The 21,057-nt window shown below is 38.1% G+C and overlaps 1 protein-coding gene across 1 annotated transcript; it reads left to right on the top strand.

Annotated features, from left to right (window-relative positions):
• Positions 1-391: 391 nt before the first annotated feature.
• On the top strand, positions 392-754 carry LOC141601125 (uncharacterized). Its single transcript, XM_074421392.1, has one exon. It carries the CDS (start codon positions 392-394, stop codon positions 752-754), a length of 363 nt encoding a protein of 120 aa, XP_074277493.1.
• The last annotated feature ends 20,303 nt before the right edge of the window (positions 755-21,057 follow it).

Here is a 21,057-nt window from a genome sequence, read left to right as displayed (position 1 = left end):
TAGAGCATTTAAAATTAGAGCTTCTACTTATTCTATCATCAATAACACTTTGTTTAAAATATCTCAGGCTGGACCTTACTTGGGGTGTCTTGAACCAGACGAAGCTAAAAAAGTACTTTAAGAAATACATGATGGATACTGTGGTAAACATAAAGGTGGTAGAAGCCTGGCAAGCAAGTTACTCATGACTGGCTATTACAGGCCAACCCTGAGGGTTGACTGTCTTGACTATTGTGCAAAATGTAAAGCCTGCCACATACATGCTCCAATTATCCATCAACCATCAGAACTACTATATTCAATTTCTGCACCCTGGCCGTTTATGAAGTGGGGCATAAACATATTAGGAAAACTACCAGTAGCTCCAAGCCAGAAAGTATTCATGTTAGCCATGACTGACTACTTCTCCAAGTGGATTGAAGCTGATTCTTTCAGGCAAGTTACTGAGAAGGAAGTGATATCCTTCATCAGGAAGAATATCATATGCAGATATGAAGTCCCTTCAGAGATAGTTTCTGACAATGGCACACAGTTTGTTGAAAAAAGAACCAAAACTTTCTATGCTGAATGGAATATCAACTTGGTAACTTCAACCCCTGGCTACCCAAAAGCAAATAGTAAGGATGAGTCAAGCAACAAGGTAGTCATCAGTTTCCTAAAAAAGAAACTGAAGAGTAGACGAGGTAGATGGGCAGAAGAGCTTCCATTGGTACTATGGGCAGACAAGACAAATCCAAAGACTTCAACAGGCTAAACACCCTATTCCTTGATGTATGGTTGTGAAGTAGTCATTCCTGCAGAAGTGCATGTTGTAACACCCCACATTAAATGAAGAGGTCCAGTGATAGGCTTTAATGACTATTGCTTAAAAGGATTGAAAGTACTACTCATATGAATAAAGTGCACTTTATTTTATGGTCATCCATGCAAAAGAACTCCACAGTTAAGCGTGCTTGGCTGGGAGTAGTCTTAGTATGGGTGACCTCCTAGGAAGGTTCCCGGGATGCGCATGAGTGAGGACAAAATGCGCTATGAAAGACTCGTGTTGATATGTGGGCCATGTACACTGCCTGGTGCTGTCATAAGTAACCGCTCCCGGCCCGGTTTGGGACAGGGTGTTACACATGTGCCAACTTCGAGATAAAACCTGAACAATATAGAGGCAAACATCAGCCTGATGCAGGACAGCCTAGTCCTAACAGAAGAGTTGAGAGATGCTGCCAAAATCAGGATAACATCATATCAACAAACAGTAGCTAGAAGTTATAACAAGAATGTCAAAATCAGAGTTTTCAGGGAAGGGGACCTTATCCTACGAAAAGTATTCCCAAACAAAAAAGAAAAATCAGCAGGCAAGCTAGCCCCTGTATGGGAAGGCCCATATTTAATTGACTCAATCGTCGGATAAGGAGCATACAGGCTACAAACCTTAGAGGGAGAAATGATCCCAAGGTCCTGAAATATAACTCATTTTAAACTGTTTCATATATAAATTCTCAGAATAATACAGCTATACCTTCTCCTGACAATGTTAATCTTCAATTCTACTTATACTTGTTTGATATATTCAACCATGCATGTTCTGCCTGTTGGGACTGCCTGCTTTATATGTTCAACATGCAAATTCTATGTGAATCTTATATTTGAAACCTTAATGTTTAAATATGGTCATTTATATGTCCTAATATAATATTTGAATCCTTAAAAATTATACATGATTTGTTATTACATGATTAAGTCTTCAGGATTGAGGGCTACTCTATTATATTTCACAGCTTTATTCTTATTTAAGTACTCTTTATTTTTATTGCACGCTATCGTGCCAAACGAACGTTGGTAACCCACACTAGAGCCAAGAGCATCAGTTAAAAGATTAATAGCATGATCAGTTTTTCTTCCTGTAATTATTTCGTGCCAAACGAACGTTGGTAACCCACAACAAATATCCAAGGAAAGGAATCAATTCAAAGGAAAACGTTGAATACCTCCCTCAAAGAGCCAAGAGCATCGGTTACAAGATTAATAGGATGATCCACCACAACAACAGCCTTAGTAAAGGACTCAATAGGATCTACTGACACTATTAAATGAGAGTTGAAATTGGCAAATTCTTAGATCTTCTCCCTAGCAGCATCTAAATTATCTACCCTAGCCTTAACTTCTCTGACATGAGGAGGAATATCAGTCTCTTCTTGTTTTTTCTTCTTGGCAGCAGTGCTAGTCCTTGCAGGGATGGCTGGGACATATGGAGTCTCAGTCAGGTCAATTGGCTTATCAGCCTCGAAACCAAACCCAGTTGTATGACCACCACTACCCTGGAGTCCTCTTCCTTGACTTGGGCAAGCCTGACATTTGAATCATCCGTACCAAACCTGGCACGTCTGGGAGATGATCTAGTGGCTACAATATGAGGCACTACATTAGCGATAAAGACAAGCTACAACAAATCTACCAATCTAAAAGAAAAGCAGGGAAGAAGAAATCTTACTGCCAGAAGTTGAAGCACCAATTGTTTTGACAAGCTTGGGAGCCTTGGAAACACTCTCAATCTTCAGGCAACGAGAAAAACGCTCTACCCCACAGCAAAATGGCCACGGCCTCTCCACAGAAGGAAGGGCAAAAAAGGCAGTTACCCTCTTAGAAGGATACTCAATACTGCTCACCCAATCATCCACTGCAAAAGAAGGTACATCATGTTAAATATTTTCTGCTTTCTTTTGAACTAACAGAATATGTGCAGGATAAAAAAATGTTGCAGGATACTTACCATCAACGCTGGCATCAAAATTAAGATATGCCAGGTCAGGCCCAACCGAGTTGGTCCTAATAAACATATAACCAGCAACCCAATTCTTCTCAGCACCACTATCCAGGTTGCTGAAAAGAGGAGTAGTTGAAGACGTAACCTTGAAACTGGTCCTGCCAGCACTGCGTGTTCTCAGAAGATAACAGCTTTTCAGATCATCCAGAGTAAAAGACAGTTTATGCTTATTGCATAAAAACTCAACAGAATGAACCACCTTCCAAATCGTGGGCATGATCTGGTAAAGAGGAATACCAATTTCCTTAATTACTTCAATCATCAAGGGAGAGAAAGGCAGCTTACAACCAGCCCTGAAAGCCCAATCATGAATACAGAACCAACCAGGATAGGCCCAGTCAGCCCTGACTAGAGAATGTTCAGGAATCCAGACTATAGTATCAACAAGGATGATCCCCTTCTCCTTCAAGATTTTCTCAAACTCAGGTTTGAGACGATTGGGAAGAGAGGACTGTTCATCAAGCGCTTTTGTTGGCTTGAATTCAAAGTTCTTGTAGAAGATAGAGACCATCTCCACGGCATGCACACTAGACGGATTTTCAGAAGATTCAGGCTTATTTTCAGGGTTTGAGATGTAAGGAGTGCCAGGAGCAACGACACCCCTGGTGGATTTTCTTTTTACAACTATAGTGTTAATTTCTGGAAATTTCTGGGAGTTTGGACGATGGTTGAAGATGAAGATTGAAAAACAATTTAGAGATCTTTAAAGAAAATTGATCGGGTTTTGGTGAAGAATGAGGCAAAGGTTAAAGAAGTATTTATAATGCGGTGAATACCTAGGGTTTACTGCAACTTGCCCGTAGTAATTGAAGTGGTTGCAGTAAATTAAACACTTGGCGCATTTAAATCAAGTACCCATTTTTTTCTGGAATGTTTATAACTCAACCATCTTGAAGAAGTTACTTAATTAAGTGGTAGTTATCTTCACATTCCTGGCCTGACCCAGCGACAATGAGAAGATAAGGGGCAATTGTTTGGCCTGATATTTCCGCATTATGTTCAGGATACACTTCTATCCTGGCCTGATGATCAGGACAGAAACGTCAGGGCAGCTCAAGACTGGCACCAGGCAGGAGAATGCAACAATCAAATAAGAAGATATTATTTGACCAAAGTCAAGAATAATGATGGAGAATATTTCAGCATTATTACACCAATTATGAGAGTAATTATTGAAAAGAATATGTCATATGATTAAACAATAATCCGGGTAATTAAGAGCAATTAATGGCGTCATTAAGAGGGAATAATACGCCTTTATGATGAAGATTATGCAGCCATTTGAAGATTACTATATAAGGAGCATCAAGGATTATTCAAAGATACATTCCATCACCTTACAAGCAACACAATTACAATATTTAGGCAAAATACTCTATATTATACTCATTTTATCATTATACTCCAAATTCATAGTGAAATCCTCTCTTGGCTTGGGGCCCGTGGTTTTTTCCGATTTAAGGGTTTTTCACGTACAAAATCTATTGTCTTATTTATTTACTTTACTTTACGCATATATTATCCTGCCCTACAGTCTTAGTCAAGATAGTCGAGCTAGTTAACCCTGCAATTACTCTACCCTGGCTTGATTCAGCTTTGCGCAGAATCCACCCGAAACACCACCATTTGAAGGTACGTGAGAGTCCGCCCCTTCTTTTCTCCCTTAAAATTCTAGACCTCGACTTCCCGAGTCAACAAACGACACGTATTTTTGACCTACCGAATGAAAATACGAGCCTTACACATTGTTTGGTACCGTCATCGTGTATTAAATCACTTGACTTACCACTTCGACAACTACAACATCACTAAATCAAAGCAACACTTCATATTTTACAAAAACGGTTTTAAATCGAGTTTTCCGACTCACGAGTTTTTACACTTTGTCGATTACTCGTCAAGCAACCTAGCATGTAAGTATGACGGTGTAATTAATCATCTTCTTTCATGTTATTTTTATCTGTTTTTATGACTCTAACATGCTAAAACATGCATAACATGATCCAAAATACGGATTAATTGAGCCAAAACCGAGTTTTGACCTAAGGTAGAAGCCTCTAGTCGCAACTAGGTGGCTCGCACCTATTATGGCACCCCAGGTCAAAACTCAAACATGCCCATTTGAGTTCATCTTTCATCTATTTTCATTTCTTATTTGTAATCGGTTTTTTACCATTTCAAATATTTCAAACCATTTGTACACTCAACATTTTTAACCATGAATTATATTCACCCTTGGCTCTTCATGCCATGACGGTTTAATCCGTGACTCGGTGATAATATTCGGTTAATTACATTTTTAAAGGGTATTTAAAGCCCTCCTTTAATTTGTTTATATTTGAAAAAAACCATAGTAGTCATATACAAATAATCATCCTTGATTCTACATACCATGTCGGTTTATCCCGAGCACGATGATAGACTTAGGCTAATTACAAACTAATGAACTTAACATAATTAGTTCATATCAACCACTTTTGTTTTTACAATTTAATTACAAAGCAATGAACTTAATATAATTAGTTCTTAACAAGCATTTTTACATCCTTTTTTACAAAACTATTCATGTCAAGCTTGCGAAACCGAACCCGACATTGAATATTATCATGACAATGATAATTATTCCGAGTCCCGTTCTTCATATTAGCACAAAAAACGGTCTTAACGACCTTTCAACAAAAGCGGGTTTTAACACCCTTTTACAAATGATTTCACAAATATTTTTAACAACTAAGAGATGCCTCTTTGGGTCGTCGCCTAGCTCGCGCCTAAACAGGTCATCTGATTTCCAGTTTTCAAGTCTGGATAGGCTTCCTTGCATCGCCAAGTGGCCCGCGCCTCAATGGCAGCCTAGCACTGCTCCGGTTTCATTTCCAGCACTCGTCTAGGACGATCCCGACTTCGGTTAACCCGAATATAGTACGGATAAGATTGATGAGTTCGCATTTTACACTTTGCATTTCAATGCACTTTTTTAAGACAAATGGATCGTGTTAAGCACCATAAACCTAACTTGGTAAATGGATGTTTAATTTCTGTCTTGCATGCAAATCAACATTAAATCCAACTCGACATTAATTACTTGATACTTGGATAAACAACCGACATAGCAAATCTCACATATTTGGTTTAAACTTGTGGATGTGCATTCATGCATTTAACCCGTTTTATCAACTTTTCCACTTAACCAACCAAGATCGATCAGTAGAGGCCGCTACCGCGGGCGAGATTGAGTGTTCGAATAAAGGGCTTCCCAATACGTACCCTCACCTCTTACTCAGAAACATTGGATAGTGGACGACCTTATCCAGGGCGAACAAGAGTCATTCTAGCGATAGGATGCTAAAGAGAGACGATTCCTTATCTTTACCACCTATGTCAAGCACCGCTTTTTGCTTCATTTGACCGAGGTACAAAGCGGATTCGAACGGTTTCCAGGCATCCCATAATTGCTTGGTGTCGACTCCGAACATCTCTGAATCGTTTCGAGACCTTCACTAAGACGAAACTGATCGATCTAAAGCGATCTGGTCGAAAGCATTTCTACGCCACCGAGCGTGGCTTTCCGACTACTGCACGTCCAAAGATTAGCTTGGCGTGTAGGTGGCCCATGTCCCCACTAACTCTGTTGGTCTAGACTTGACATATCTTAACTATGAGGCTGTTAAGGGTGGTAAGAATAGTATGGCTATTTCCCTGCAGAAATTCAATTTGTATAAAATAGAGACAAAGTTCATACTTGTAGATTTTGTGTTGTAGGGGATGATTAGCCGTTGGATCCTTCTTATCAAGAGTCTCTTGGTAGGATTGTTGCTTTTTCGGCTATCCCGACTGAGGAGAGAGCCTGGCCTGTTTGTTCAAGCATGGAGAGATTTCCTTCTGAAGCTAGAGGATGGATCTTTCATGGTTCCGAAACTAACTAAGGGTGCAGTGGCTAGTCCTCATGGGAGTAAGCGTTCTTTTTCCTAGATCTTTTGTCTTATGACAATAGTTTATACTACTGAAGTAGTATCTTGTTTTGGAGCTACCAAGTCTTCTGCCAGAATTGTTGGTTTTGGCATAGCTTATCTGAAAGTCGGGTTGGCCAAAATTAAGCAGGAGAAGTCTCAATATAGTAGTGTGACTATTACGCATACATTCATTGACCTAACTGATGTCTAAGTTGCTCCTGTTGAGACCTGTTTTATGGTCAAGCAAAGGGAAAACAAGCAAACGTGGAAGCTCATGTGCCCGAAGTCAGAGAGATCAAGGCTAGGACTGATAATCTGGAGGATGCTAAGAAAAAGATTAAGAATTTTGCTTCCTCCAGTTCTTCTTCAATGTTGTCTATGGATCCTATTGAGACTTCCACTAAGGCTATAGTTACCGTTAAGGATAATGTTGTGATCCTGTTAGCAAATATTCTTAGTGTTATACAGAAGGTATATCATTTTTATGATATTTGTTCTAAGTTATAGTTAGGCCTGATATTCCCACAATATGCTCAAGGTACAATCATGCCCTGACCTGACATTCATGATAGAAGCTTCAGAATAGCTCAAGCTTGGCACCAGGCAGGAGAGGATAACAGTCAAATACAAAGATATTATTTGACCAAGTCAACAAGCATTATATGGAATAATGATCATATAAATGTGGTAATTAAATCAGCAATCAAGGAGAATATTTGGTCATTATTATGGAGCAATCATCCGGGTAATTAAGCACATTGAAGACAATAATTAATGGCATCATTAAGAGAGAATATTATGCCATTAAAGAGGAAGATTATGCGGATATGTGAAGATTACTATATAAAGAAGACTGAAGATCATTTGAAGGAACATTCTAATACATTCTACCATACGAGACAAGATTACAAGCTTTACTATTACAACACTTAGAACAAAATACATTGTTTAGCTTAAGATACAATTATTCTCCAAATATTATAGTGAAACCTCTCCTGGCTTGGTGCCCGTGGTTTTCCCATTCAAGGGTTTTCTCTCTGGTTCTCTTTATTTCCTTTTCTTTACGTTTCATTAAGCCTGCCCTGTAGCCATACACAAGATAAACGAACTAGTTAACCCTGGTAACTCTCTACCCTGACCTCATTCAGCCATGCGCAGAATCTAGATTAAACAGTTATATGCTTTATTGTTACTGGGTATTTATGTATGTGTTTATTTTTCTCATCAGGGTGCACATACTTGTCTTGTCAATGTTTATCAGGATATCTCACTAGTGGCCAGGACGAGAGATTCAAAAGCTGCAATAGGAATTGACAACTTCTACGGCAAATAACACACGATATTTTTATGTGGTTCGTTCCAACTGAAAAGCCTACATCCACCCTCTTCTTTTATTAATTATTTATCACAAGTGCCTAATCCGGTCTAGTGTACAAATAACTAATCCTCATGACTAATGTTAATCGTGCTAAATGAGAGATGTTAAGCGCTCGCTGGTAAGAGATATTAAGCCCTCATGTGTAGGATGTTAATAAGCCTACAATAAGTTGTTAAGCTCATGTAAAAAAGGATGTTAAGCCTTCGGGGTGAGTGATGTTAAGCTCTCTTGTGGGTAAGATGTTAAGCTTACGTGTTTTAATTCTAAATAACAATCGACACTAAAATTATTGAATAAAATTCAATTTTCCATTGAGGATTGATTAAAACTGTGCACTTTTAAAGATGTGAAATTGACACAAAAAACACACGTTAGAAGCACTCGAATTTCGAAAACATTTTGCAAACAAAAACATCAAAACACGAGCAATATCTGCAGTGGAAAGGTTCTTTCAAAATTCAGATTTAATCACTTAAACACTCCATGATTCGGTTTCCATAAAATAATAGAAGATATTATTTCCTAAAATCGGCCAAGAATAAATAAGAAACAAAAAACTTTTTCTTTATTTTATTAAAATAGGATAACCAAAAGATATCGAAATATGTCCAAATTTCGATTAGATTAGAATAAGGAATATAAAATATTTTCGACGTTTGTAAGGATATAAGTATCTAAATAGATAAGGAATTTTAATTTAATAAGGTAACTGACTCTTTCCATCTTTTGTTAAAAGATTCTCGTATGTCTTGTCAAACAAGATAATAAGAAATCATTTACTAAATGATATAGATGATAGATTTCAAAATCTAATTAGTCTTCCAATTTTGAAAACAAGATATTTTAACCTTTTCAATAAAAAAAAACTGAAAGATTCTAGAAATATTAAATCATTTTCGGATTACAGCAGGTCCGAGGTAACTGCGAACTCGCGGCCTTAAGCGGGGTCACAATAACATCAAGTTGAGGTTACACAGACCTCAAGTGAGGTCACATTACCCTCATTGTTGTTTTGTCTTTGTGCATTGTTATAAAATCGCTCATTACAAATAGTCTTAATCTTCAATGTTGGACTTCATGATGACTTCTTAAGTCTTTCTTTGATTTTGTCCACCATCTTTATACTTCCTTTGATTCCGAGCTTTTATACTTAAATATTATACGATACAAAATATACCAAGCTCATAAAAGCATAAATAATATATAAATAATACATAGAAATAAAACACTTGACAATCTTGAAAATATAATCATTAATACGTAGGGTCAACAGTCTTCCCCTAACCGAAACTCCTCGACAAAGCACTTTCTGACCCCTCCCCCCTAATAGACCCCTTCATACACCACCCTCAACCTCCTCGTACTCACCACTAGCACCATCTTATTTCCCTCTACCGAACTCTTCTCTTCTTCTGCCATCTCAACATTTACCACCCACGTCTATCTGACACTTGCTCCTCCCCTCAACTTTCCCTGACTGCTATCGAAACTCACACGCCTCTCACTGGCCATTTATTCCCCCTGCCACCATCTTCGTATCGACTTGCTACATGACACTCCCACAACATCATCAAACCAACCCAAAGTATTGTGATTCCGCTCGTAAATCCGCTTATATACCTCACTCATTATCCCTCTACGTGACATTATGAACTATAAAATAGGTCCTCGTTGACCAGCAATGGCGCGCAGCAATGCTCGATGAATTACGATGCTCTAACTCGCAACCAAACCTGAACTCTTGTACGTCCAACCAAAACTCAAAATGTTATTGGATACAAATGGATTTTCCGAATTAAATACAACCCGGGTAGATCCCTAAAATAACATGAAGCTCGATTCATTGCTAAAAATTTAAACCAACATCTTACTATTAATCCAGGCCATTTAGTCCTATTATTAAATTGATAACCGTTCGCCTCATTTTCAATCTCGTTGTTACACAAGGATGGTCCCTCCATCAACTTAAAATCAAAAAGACATTTCTTGAAGGTTCGTTATCCGATAATGTGTATGTCGTGTAAAACCCAGGGATTTATAGGTTTCCCAAAAAAGTCTGAAGTTTATAAGTTTCAGGGAAAATACAGAAATGTAGAATATGAAATTTCTAACTGAATACTATAGAAAACACATGAAACAATTTGAAATGACTGAACAATGAACTTAAATCAACCACAAAAAACACAGGTTAATTTAATTTCACCAAACAAACTTTGAACACTTAATTATAGAAGTCATAAATCAAGTTCCAGGCCTGGCAAAAAATTACAAAAGTTTTCACAAATTTGTTTAAATTGAGAGAATTTTAAGGTTTTAAATTTTCATTCAAAATAAGCTGCTTAATTCAGCTGGGATAAGAGTCATTTGATGTGACTCGTATTTACTCACATTTAGTCCCCTAACTAGCCTCGTTTTATATGTTTTTATGTGAGTATTATAGAGTCGTTTCTTGTCTATAACTTCCTATTATGTAAATTCTATGAGGTTTGACGCCTTTGGTTGGAGGAGAACAATAGCCTTGCTTACATGAAGCATTACGGAGCGAAATTGACCGCATCTAATAAACAAGCGTCAAAGAGGAGACCAAGAGTAAAGGCCTTAGTTAATAAAGCAAGCTTACGGGCAATGGAGAGGAACCCCCACGAGTCAAGACCAGCTTCCACGAGCTGAGGATCAGCAAAGCCAAAGTAAGAGAGAAAAGGGAGAGAGCTCGGACGAGCTCACTTAAGGTTCGAAGAGCTCAGCTGGACCTCGGGCGAGCCCGTACCCAGCTCCCACGAGCCAACTGACACGACTGACCTCGAAAGGAATAGGTCGTACGATCTGAAGTAGCTCTAGCAAGGCAAAGGACTTTCTTAAGGGGCCATCGTCATTTAATCCCTTAGTTAACCTAAAGCTTGTACTTAAAATAAATACCTCGTGTATTTAGAAGAGGAGAATCACTGATTATCATAGCTTAGCTTAGTTAGACTACTTTATTTTGCATAATTACATATTAATCTTTCCTTAATTATTACTTAAACAATCTTATATCTAGCTTAATAATTGAAGATTACCTGGGTTTGGTATCAGAGAATTAACAACTCTCCATTATTAATCAAAGCTTTCTTCTATTATTCTTTAATTTCCTTTGTTCATCATAAGTTGGTACAATTTCTCTACTCTTTACTTAATCTTTATTTTAAGCTTTTGTCTGAGTAGTCTTCTAGCTAGGGTTAGCGGGGGATGAGGGGAGTAACCATGGGTTATATCTATGCTTAATGAGTTCATATGAATGATCGTATGTTGTGTGTTCAACTTATGTATATGGTATGCTTGATGAAAAGCTTGATTGACAACCTAGCATGATTCTCTAACCTTTACAACAAGACTTGTAAGACATAAATCAACTTAAGGCTTGTTAGACCATGCATATAATTGAATAGGGAGATCTAACTCATTGTAGGTGTCGTAAGCTATAAATCAACTCGGCTCCGAGACCTAAGTCTCCCTAGGAATTGTAAGACAAAAATCAACTCGATTCAAACACAACTATAATCGTTTGTATGACTCATTATTGTGATTATACCATGTTTCCTCCGTGAACCCATGACACCCTTGTGTTTTTAATCATTTGTTTACATCCCTATTTACAATTACTTGCCTTCTTCTTCATTTATTTACATTTTCCTTATTGTAGCTTGGCTAACACTCAAATCCAAATTGTGACACAAAGACATAGCTACTTACATTAGATAACCATTTGATAAAACGTTCCTTGGGATACGACCTCTAATTACTCCTTTACTAGTGGTTTGTTGAGTTTATAAATAAAGTTTGATTTGATTGTTAACGACGTGACCACGATTATTCTTATATAGGCCCTTTCATAGACTTACAATTGATCTAAAACCCTATATCCAAGGGCCATAATTTACCTTATAAAAACAACAAATTAATAGTTATATTACAAACACTGAAATTAATAAGAAACAAATTGTAATTAATTAAAAGAAATAGAAAAGATAAAAAACAGTTTGCAAGGTGATTGTGCTGTTTTGTTGGCTTGTGGCATTGGTGTTAATAGCAATGGAAATAAATAAGAGCTTCATTAAGAATTCCTTGACCTTGTCTTCAACACTGCTGCATAAGGAGGAACTTTGACAAAAGGATCCTTGACAGCTTTTAGAAATGTTTAGCTCAAAATAGTAATTTTACATTATGCTTCTCTGCAACTGTTTTTGACTCGATTTTTCTGGTGGATGTGTGGTGAACTGGCGTTGATTGTATTGTCTAGGACTTTTTGGTAGCTAATGTTGCACATTATCAGCTGGCCAAGGTGGCAGCTGGTGCTTCACCCGGTTTAGACCCTGTTGACCTCATAAGTTGGATATTCAGTGTTAGATCCTGGGTGACCGTCAAGGTGACTATTTCCTAGTATCTGTGATGTTGTGGCTTGTGGCTCAGCTCCTGCTGCAACCTCCCTTGGTTGAAAAGGGTTTGACCTCAAACCTACATCATCCATATCCTTTGAGTCACCATAATATGGAATGAGATCTCCCATATTGAAGGTTCCATGAACACCATTGAAGGTTCCATGAACACCATAACCATATGGAAGATCAATCTTGTATGCATTTGGGCCAATTCTCTCAATGAACTCAAGTGTACCCTCAGCTCTTGGCATTAGCTTACTTTTTCTCTTAGCTGGGAACCTTTATTTCCTAAGATGGATCCAGACCAAGTCCCTTGGCACAAACCCCTTCTTTTTCCTTAGAACCCTGACCTATTTCTTATATGATTTATTTTCCGTTTCAATCTCTCATGGTGTTTCAGTATCTGTTCAACCCTCTTCTTGGCATCATAGTCTAGTTCTTCTCTTAGTACATTTAAGAGGTCTAAGGGCATGAGAGGAATAACCCCATAAACCACCTCAAATGGACTATGACCAGTTGCAGATGAAGAGCCTATGTTGAAAGCAAATTCAGCCTGTGCTAGTTTGAAATCCTAATCCTCCACGGCTTTGCTGATAAGGCATCTCAGGATCCTCCCTAGTGTCTTATTTGTGATCGACCTCTGTTTGGCCATCTGTCTAAGGGTGGTGTGATATACTGAATAATAGTCTGGTATTCAGCATTCTCCATAATGTCTTCCAGAAATAGCTCATAAACTTGACATCTCTATCAGATACAATTGTTTTAGGGACCCCATGTAACCTGAAAATTTCTGTAAAATAAAGTTCAGCAACACTTGCAGTATTTTCAGTCTTCTTGCATGCTATGAAGTGAGCCATCTTCTTGAATTTGTCAACCACCATCATCACAGAATCATTTGCCTTTGTGTACTCGACAAAGCGACTATGAAATTCATGCTCCCAAGGCATGTCTGGTATTGTTAAAGTTGTGTATGGCCCTGACCGGAATGAACTCTTGGCCTGTTGGCACACTGTACATCTTCTTAGAACTATTTGGACATCTCTCATCATTTTTGGTCAGTAGAATTGCTCTTGCAATATATCTAGAGTTTTTTAAATAAATAAATGTCCTCTCAGGCCACTGGAGTAGACCTCTTCGATGAGCTGATTTCTTTAGAAGCCTCTTGGAACACAAAGTTTGTTACCATAAAATGAAAACCCTTGCTGCAGTTTGTATTTGGTTCCCTGAACTCTGTTTCCGTCTATCTGAGCCAAACAATCCTCATAAAAATATGGATCATCTTTGTATAATTTCTTCATAAAGTCAAACCTTAGAACTCTTTGTTCCATGACTGTCAATACAGAATGTCTCCTTGACAGGGCATCAACCACAATATTTTGCTTGCCCTCCTTGTATTTGCTTTAGAAGGTGAAGGACTGTAAGAACTCAGCCTATTTAGCATGCCTGTGGTTAAGTTTGTGTTGGACACTGATATACTTCGATACGTCACGATCTCAGTGCAGCACAAATGGTTTGAGTTTTAGATAATGACACCAATGCATAAGGGCTCTGAAAAAATAATAGAATTCTTTATCATAAGTGGAATAGTTCAGTTTTGCCCCATGTAGTTTATCATTGAGATAGGTCACATGTCTTTGCTTTTGAATCAACACGGCTTCAATGTCTACACCACTAGCATCACACTCCACCTCAAATAGGCATTTAAAATCTTGTAATTTCAGTATTGGTGCCTCTCACAACAATTTCTTGATTATTCTAAATCACTGTTGAGCATCTTCAGTCCATCTAAAATATCCCTTTTTCATGCATTCAGTAATTAGTATAACAATAACACTGAGGCTTTTGGTAAATCTCCTATAAAAAAATGCAAAACCATGGAACCCCGCTCCTTTAGTGGTGGTCTTATGAATTAGCCATGATTTAATTACCCCTATTTTAACATGGTCAACTGAAGTTCCCCTTCTTGAAACAATATATCCCACAAATTTCACTTCCTCAGTCATACAGGTGCATTTTTCCAATTTAACAAATAATTTCTACTCTATTAGGATTCTGAAAATAGCTTCAATGTCGTTCAGATGCTCAATTTTTTGTGCTGCTATAAATTAGAATATCATCAAACTAAACCACAGCAAATTTGACCAAGCATGGCCTCAATAATTCCATCATCAATCTCATGAATGTACTTAGTGTATTTGATAAACCAAGTGACGTCACAAGCCACTCATACAGTTCATAGTTTGTTTAGAAGGTAGATTTCCATTCAACACCTTCCCTGATCCTTACTTGATGATAATCCTGCCTAAGATCAATTTTAGAAAAGACCTTGGGACCATTTGCTCATCTAACATATAATCCAGCCTAGGTATGGAAAATGTATATTTGAATGTGATGTTGTTGATATCCCTGTTGTCAGTGAACATTCTCGATGTGTCATCCTTCTTAAGCACCAACAATGCAAGCATAGCATAATTCCCTCGCAAATCCCTTACTCATCAGTTAGTCAATTTGCTTCTGCAACTTCTTGGTAGTAGCTAGATCACTTCTCTAGGTTGGTCTATTTGGCAGTACAACACCTGGTACAAGGTCACTTTGGTGCTCAATGCCCCTTAGTTGTGGCAAGTCACTAGGCAGCTCCTTTGGAAACACGTCATGGTACCTCTAAATAAGTGGTTCAATTTTTATACGCACCTGAGAATCCTTATCCTCTACCATTTGTTTTGACAACAAAACCAGAACAGGTTGTTCTTACTTTATTTCTTTGATCATTTTTGCTTCTAGAAGAAACAACACCCCATTGACCTCTTCCGTCTTTGATTTGCTGGCAAAGGAGTCAAAATTATCTTCTTCCTGCCTTTCTTGAAGGTATAAGTAATATCCTTTCCCTGGTGGGTAGTATACTTTTCAAACTCCAATGGCCTACCTAATAGCAAGTGACACTCATCCGTTGGCACTACATCACACATCACCACATCTTTGTACACATTCCCAATACAAAATGACACTAAACCCTATATTTCAATCTTAACCTCAACTCCTTGTTCAACAAACTCAGCTTGTAAGGGCGTGGGTGCTCTTGGGTAACAAATTTTAGTTTGTTGACCAAGGTGATGGAAGCAACTTTGGTATAGCTCCCTCCATCAATAATCAAATTACAAACCTTCCCTTGGATAGTACATCTGCTTCTGATGATCAGTGACCTCTGGTCATCTTCTAATGGTGCTTATTGGGAATGCATGACCCTCCACCAGACTAAACTATGACCTGTATCAGGGTGAGCCATAACCATGTCCTTGCTTAGACCCTCCTCAGTAGTTATCTTCTCTATTAACAAACTCTCATCCTGTTCATACTCCACTAGGCCTTCCTTCTCCCAACTCTCTATCGCCATGGCAGTCAGGGCTCTCTTAGAAAGAAAATCCTTCCTGAAATGGCCATACCCTTGACATTGGAAGCATTTTTTCTCGTCTTCTACTAGGGGTGGGTAGGTTTTCTGCCCCATAATCCCCTTCCCTTTATCTATTACATGCTGGGGTGTTTGTTTAAGTGTTTCCCCCATCTTGACACCCAGATGAGTACTAGACTGTCAAGGCCCAGTAGCAGTTTTAGGCACTATAGTCTTAGATTTTCCCATTTTCTAAATTTTCAGCGATAGGTTCACAACATCATCAAATGACCACAAAGGTTGTATCCTAACCATATTAGCAATGTGAGTGTCTAACCCTTCTAAGAACCTAGCAATCCTTTGCTGAGATTTCTCATTAATGTCACACTGTAAGGTTAGCTGGTCAAGGTCTCTCAAATAATTCTCAACAGATCTCTCATTTTATCTAAGCTCAAACAATTTAATGAACAAATCCTGAGTATAATCTTTAGTAACAAACTTACTCATTAATTACTTTTTCTGTTTGAATCAAGACTAAATGGGTTCCTTTCCTTATTTATTCCTCCGAAATTTCAAGTTCTCATACCAGAGTGAGGCATAATCCTTTAACTTCAAGATGGTAACTTTAAATGCCTTAGCATCACTGTATCCCTTATACTCAAAGACTCTTTCAATATCCCTTAACCATTATAGTAAATTATTAAGGATTTAAACTACAAGAAAAGTCAGGAATTTCCGCCTGTAAGTACTTGTTTGTGTCTTCAGTGATTCCAACATGGCTTTCAGCTGAATCTAACATCTCTTCCCAGTCAAACAGTTGACCACTTCCACCTCTATCAGGTGCTGGCCCTCTTCCTCTACCTCTGCCTCTTGGGGGCCTTCCTCTGTTATGTTGTGGATTGATATTTATTATGTTGTTCAAGGCTCTCACCATAACATTGACAACTCCTGTCAGCTCTTCAACTTTTGTTTTAATTTCTGCTAATATCTCTCTTCACTCATTGGGTTATTTCTTTTATTTTTAGGTGTAGTTATGGAAAATGAACTCACTATGACTCTCAACCAAAACTCTGATAACCAATTTGCAGTTTAAAGTCCAGGGTTTGAGAGGTTTCATAGAAAAGTTTGGAGTTTGTATGTATCAGGGAAATACAAAAATGCAACATATGAAATATCTAACTGAATCCCACAAAAAACACAGAAAATTCAAGTTGAAATGATTGAACAATAAACTTAAATAACCCACAGAAGACACATGTTAATTTAATTACACCAAGCAAACTTTGAACATTTGATTAAATAAATTAAAAATCAAATTCCAGGCCTGGTAACAAACTACAAAAGTTTTCACAAGTTTGATTTAGTTGAGAGAATTCCCAGGTTTCAAATTTTCATTATAATCTGCTTAATTCATCTGGGATGGGGGTCCTTATATTGTGTAATACCCGTCATTTTAGGGACCTGTTGACCATCATTGACAGACCTTAGATACCTATCTAGACCTTAGGAAATCTTACGAGTTAACCTTGTAATGTAGTAACCCTATTGGTTCTGGTAACTCGATCTAGCGGAGGCTACTCGATCGAGTAGCTTAGTCACTCGATCGAGTAAGTTGGATACTCGATCGAGTAACGGGAGTTCAGCGAGGAAATATAAATCGGAATATCGTGAAACCCAAATCATTTCTTTCCCTTCTCTCCTAAACCTAGATGCCGTCATATCATTTCTCCTTTACCTTGATTCACTCTTTTGGGGCATTTGAGAGTAGAGACACCATGGGGATGTAAATCATGATTCGGGTAGCGGTCTTGACCCTGGATTGATATATATAGTCATGTTGTCATGTTGTCATCATCATCATCGTCTTCTTTGGTTTTGTTTATGATTGTGACGGTAGTAATAGATGGTCATACTGTTTGTTATAGGTGATTATGGTTGTTTTGTATGGATTTTGCGCAAAGCGCAATCAGGTCAGGGTAGGTTTAGGCAAGGTTAACTAGCTCAATCTTATCTGTGAATATGCAGGGCAGGGTACGAAATAAGAAAAGTAAAGCAAGATAAATAAGTAAAAATAAGACAAGAAATTTGTACGTGGAAAACCCTTAAATGGGAAAAAACCACGGGCACCAAGTCAGGAGAGGATTTCACTATATTATTGAGTAATAAGCACAAATGATCGTAAAAAAGCTCAAGTATTGTATGAGAGTATTGTATGCTAGAGTATGTGTTGTGTGTAAATAATCTTCAAGTGCTGCTTATATAGCGTATGCTGAACGGCTGCCAGATCTTCTACTTTAATGCTGAATATTCCTCCTTAATTGCTCGGATTATTGCTCCTTAATGCGCTTTATTACTCTCTTAATTGTTGTTTTTTATTACCAAATCTTCTCCATTAATGCTCTAATTATTATCCGAATATTGACAATAATATTATCTTTGAATTGGTCAAATATTGTCCTTATATTTTGACAGTTGTCCTCTCCATGGCTGGCTCCTGTCTTCTTCCACCCTGACGTCCTGACACCCTGATGGTCAGGTCAGGGCGGAATGTCATCCTGAAATATCTGCGGTTTTCCAGGCCTAACAATTGCCCCTTATCTCCTTATTTTTGCTGGGTCAGGCCAGAAATAAGGAGATAACTTCAAACTCTGGAAAACTAATTTCAACGGTTGAATTGTCTCCAACTAAATCCTGTAACCGCTATTAGCGGTTGGGTGTGACGCGTGTTTGATTACTGCTATTCTTCGATAATTACTCTTGCAACTTACGGTTGAAAACCCTAATTTTACCGAGTATAAATAGTCTTCACTTCACTGATTTTAACTCCACCAAAATCCGATCATTTTCTCTAAAAATCCTCATTCTCAATCTCCCTTAATTTCCAGAATTTAATCTTCAATAAATCTTCAACAAATCTTCAATAATGGTTGCAAAAAAAGAAATCTTCTAGGGGAGTGATGTCTCCTGGAACTCTATTCGTTTTAAATCCTGAAGAAACCACTTATGTACATTTACGAGGGCCTTCCGTTGTTCAACCTCTTGCGGTTGAAAAATAAACTAATCCCCCTCTTGAAATTATTTTCATTTTCCACAAAGAATTTGAATTTAAACCCACAAAAGCTTTAAAAGATGATCAGTCTCTTCCAAACCGTTTGAAACCCGAATTTTAAAAAGTCTTGAAGGATAAGGGAATGATTCCTGCGGATTCCGAAGTCTGGATCCCTGAAAATTCTCCTGTTAGGGCAGACTGGTCGTGTCCCGGCTTGTTCTGTATCCATGATTGGGCCTTCAGGGCTGGTTGCAAGCTTCCTTTCTCTCCACTTATGGTGGATGTCATTAAAGAAATTGGTGTGCCTTCCTACCAACTGATGCCCATGGTGTGGAAGGTGGTATGCTCCGTTGAATATCTTTGCAAAAAACAAAATATTTCCTTCTCTTTAGAGGACTTAAAGGCCTGCTATGCTGTAAGGACCAATAGTCCTGCTCGGATCAATTTCAAGGCTAGGGCTTTAGCCGCTCCTCTTCTTAGCAATCTGGATAGCGGCCATGATAAGAATTGGGCTGCTGGGTATATGTTTATCAGGACCAATTCAGTGGGTCCTGATCTGGCGTACTTAAACTATGATAATGCAGGAGCCAGTACCCAGGGCAATCAACTATTCCCTGGCCAAGCAACTCAGGCAACAACAAGCAACAATAACTCTTATTTGGCCAATGACTAGTCCACTTTACTGGGTCACAAGTATCAGTACAAGGCAAATCATCAGCTGCCACCATGGCCAGCTGATAGAACACTTATGTGAGCATCAAAAAGTCCTAAGGAGCCAGGCCTAATTCTCATTGCAAAGTATTGAAAAACCAGATTGAAAACAAGTTGCAGAAAGGGACATACTCCAAAAAGTAACATTGCCATTTCTGGAGAGACCAAGAAAGGGTTGTGTGCAAAGCTTCTTTGGCTTGCATTTCCATAATTCATATGACACCTTGTCCCAAGTCAAGGCCAAATGAGACTACTCGTCCTCATATGAGCAAAAAAGCAATAGCAACCATAGTAAAGCATGAAAGGCAACAAAGATGTAACTGTCACCTGACTGTCCTCTGCAATTTCATTTTACTTTCATCCTAGTTTACATTTATGATCTTTTGCCCGTTGTAATATATTATTTAGGCTCTTGTCCACATGTATGGGATAGTCCTGGCCCTTAGATGAACTTTCTTTTCATGTTTAACCTAAAAGCAAGGCCTATATAAGGACCCTTGCATCAGACTGTTGGGAGCAGTTAATTTATAAATGAAATCCTGAGTTTTACTCTCAATTCAAATCTCTTAATCTTGTGCTTAGAACATAGATTAGAGTCAGGCTTATTGGCACTCTGTGCTTGTTGTGAGTGTTGAGTAAGGACCTGGTAGTAAAGTATAAACATTCCTGTGCTTGCTGTGGATTGTTTAGGCTTTGCTGTCTGTTTCAACTCGAGTATTCCTGTGTTAAACTGTGGTTTTAGTTGAGTTAAACATCCTAAATTATTAAGTTAGCTTCATGTACTTGCTGTGGAAGGTAGTTTAATATTTATATCCCAAATTTGTCTCCTTTATTTCACAATTTCATTCACACTGTCCAACTGTTCTATCCTCAGTCAGTCCAAGTTTAGCAATTTATTAAAAATATCTCTGATCCACCTAAATTCCTCAAATTTCAGCAGAAATTAGTTAAGATACTATAGTTATTGACTGCAAATTTTCATGAATTTAGGAGTCCATTTGGTGACACAAATCAAATTTAGAAGTCAATCACATTCCTGCATCTTTACAGTTTGTCCATTATTGTAAGAAGTAGGTGTTTACACATCAAATTTGGTATATCAGAGCCATGCTAAACACAATTCCATCTTGTGTTTGTCGTGGGAATTGAGAGAATAGTGAGTTCATCAACCTACCTACATTAAAAACACAAAAAATAAGCATGAGTGAAGAGAGGCTTGCTGGCATTGAAGCCACAATTGGAGATCTGTCCAGGAATGTGGGTACACTGATGAATGCTATGCATGCTATCATAGAGTGGATCCCAAACCCAGATCCCAGGAGGCTACCTGCCAGAGGATGGGGTAGAG

Source organism: Silene latifolia, chromosome 9, assembly GCF_048544455.1.
Source record: "Silene latifolia isolate original U9 population chromosome 9, ASM4854445v1, whole genome shotgun sequence".
Lineage (NCBI taxonomy): Eukaryota > Viridiplantae > Streptophyta > Magnoliopsida > Caryophyllales > Caryophyllaceae > Silene > Silene latifolia.
This window is presented reverse-complemented; position numbering and strand designations above follow the sequence as displayed.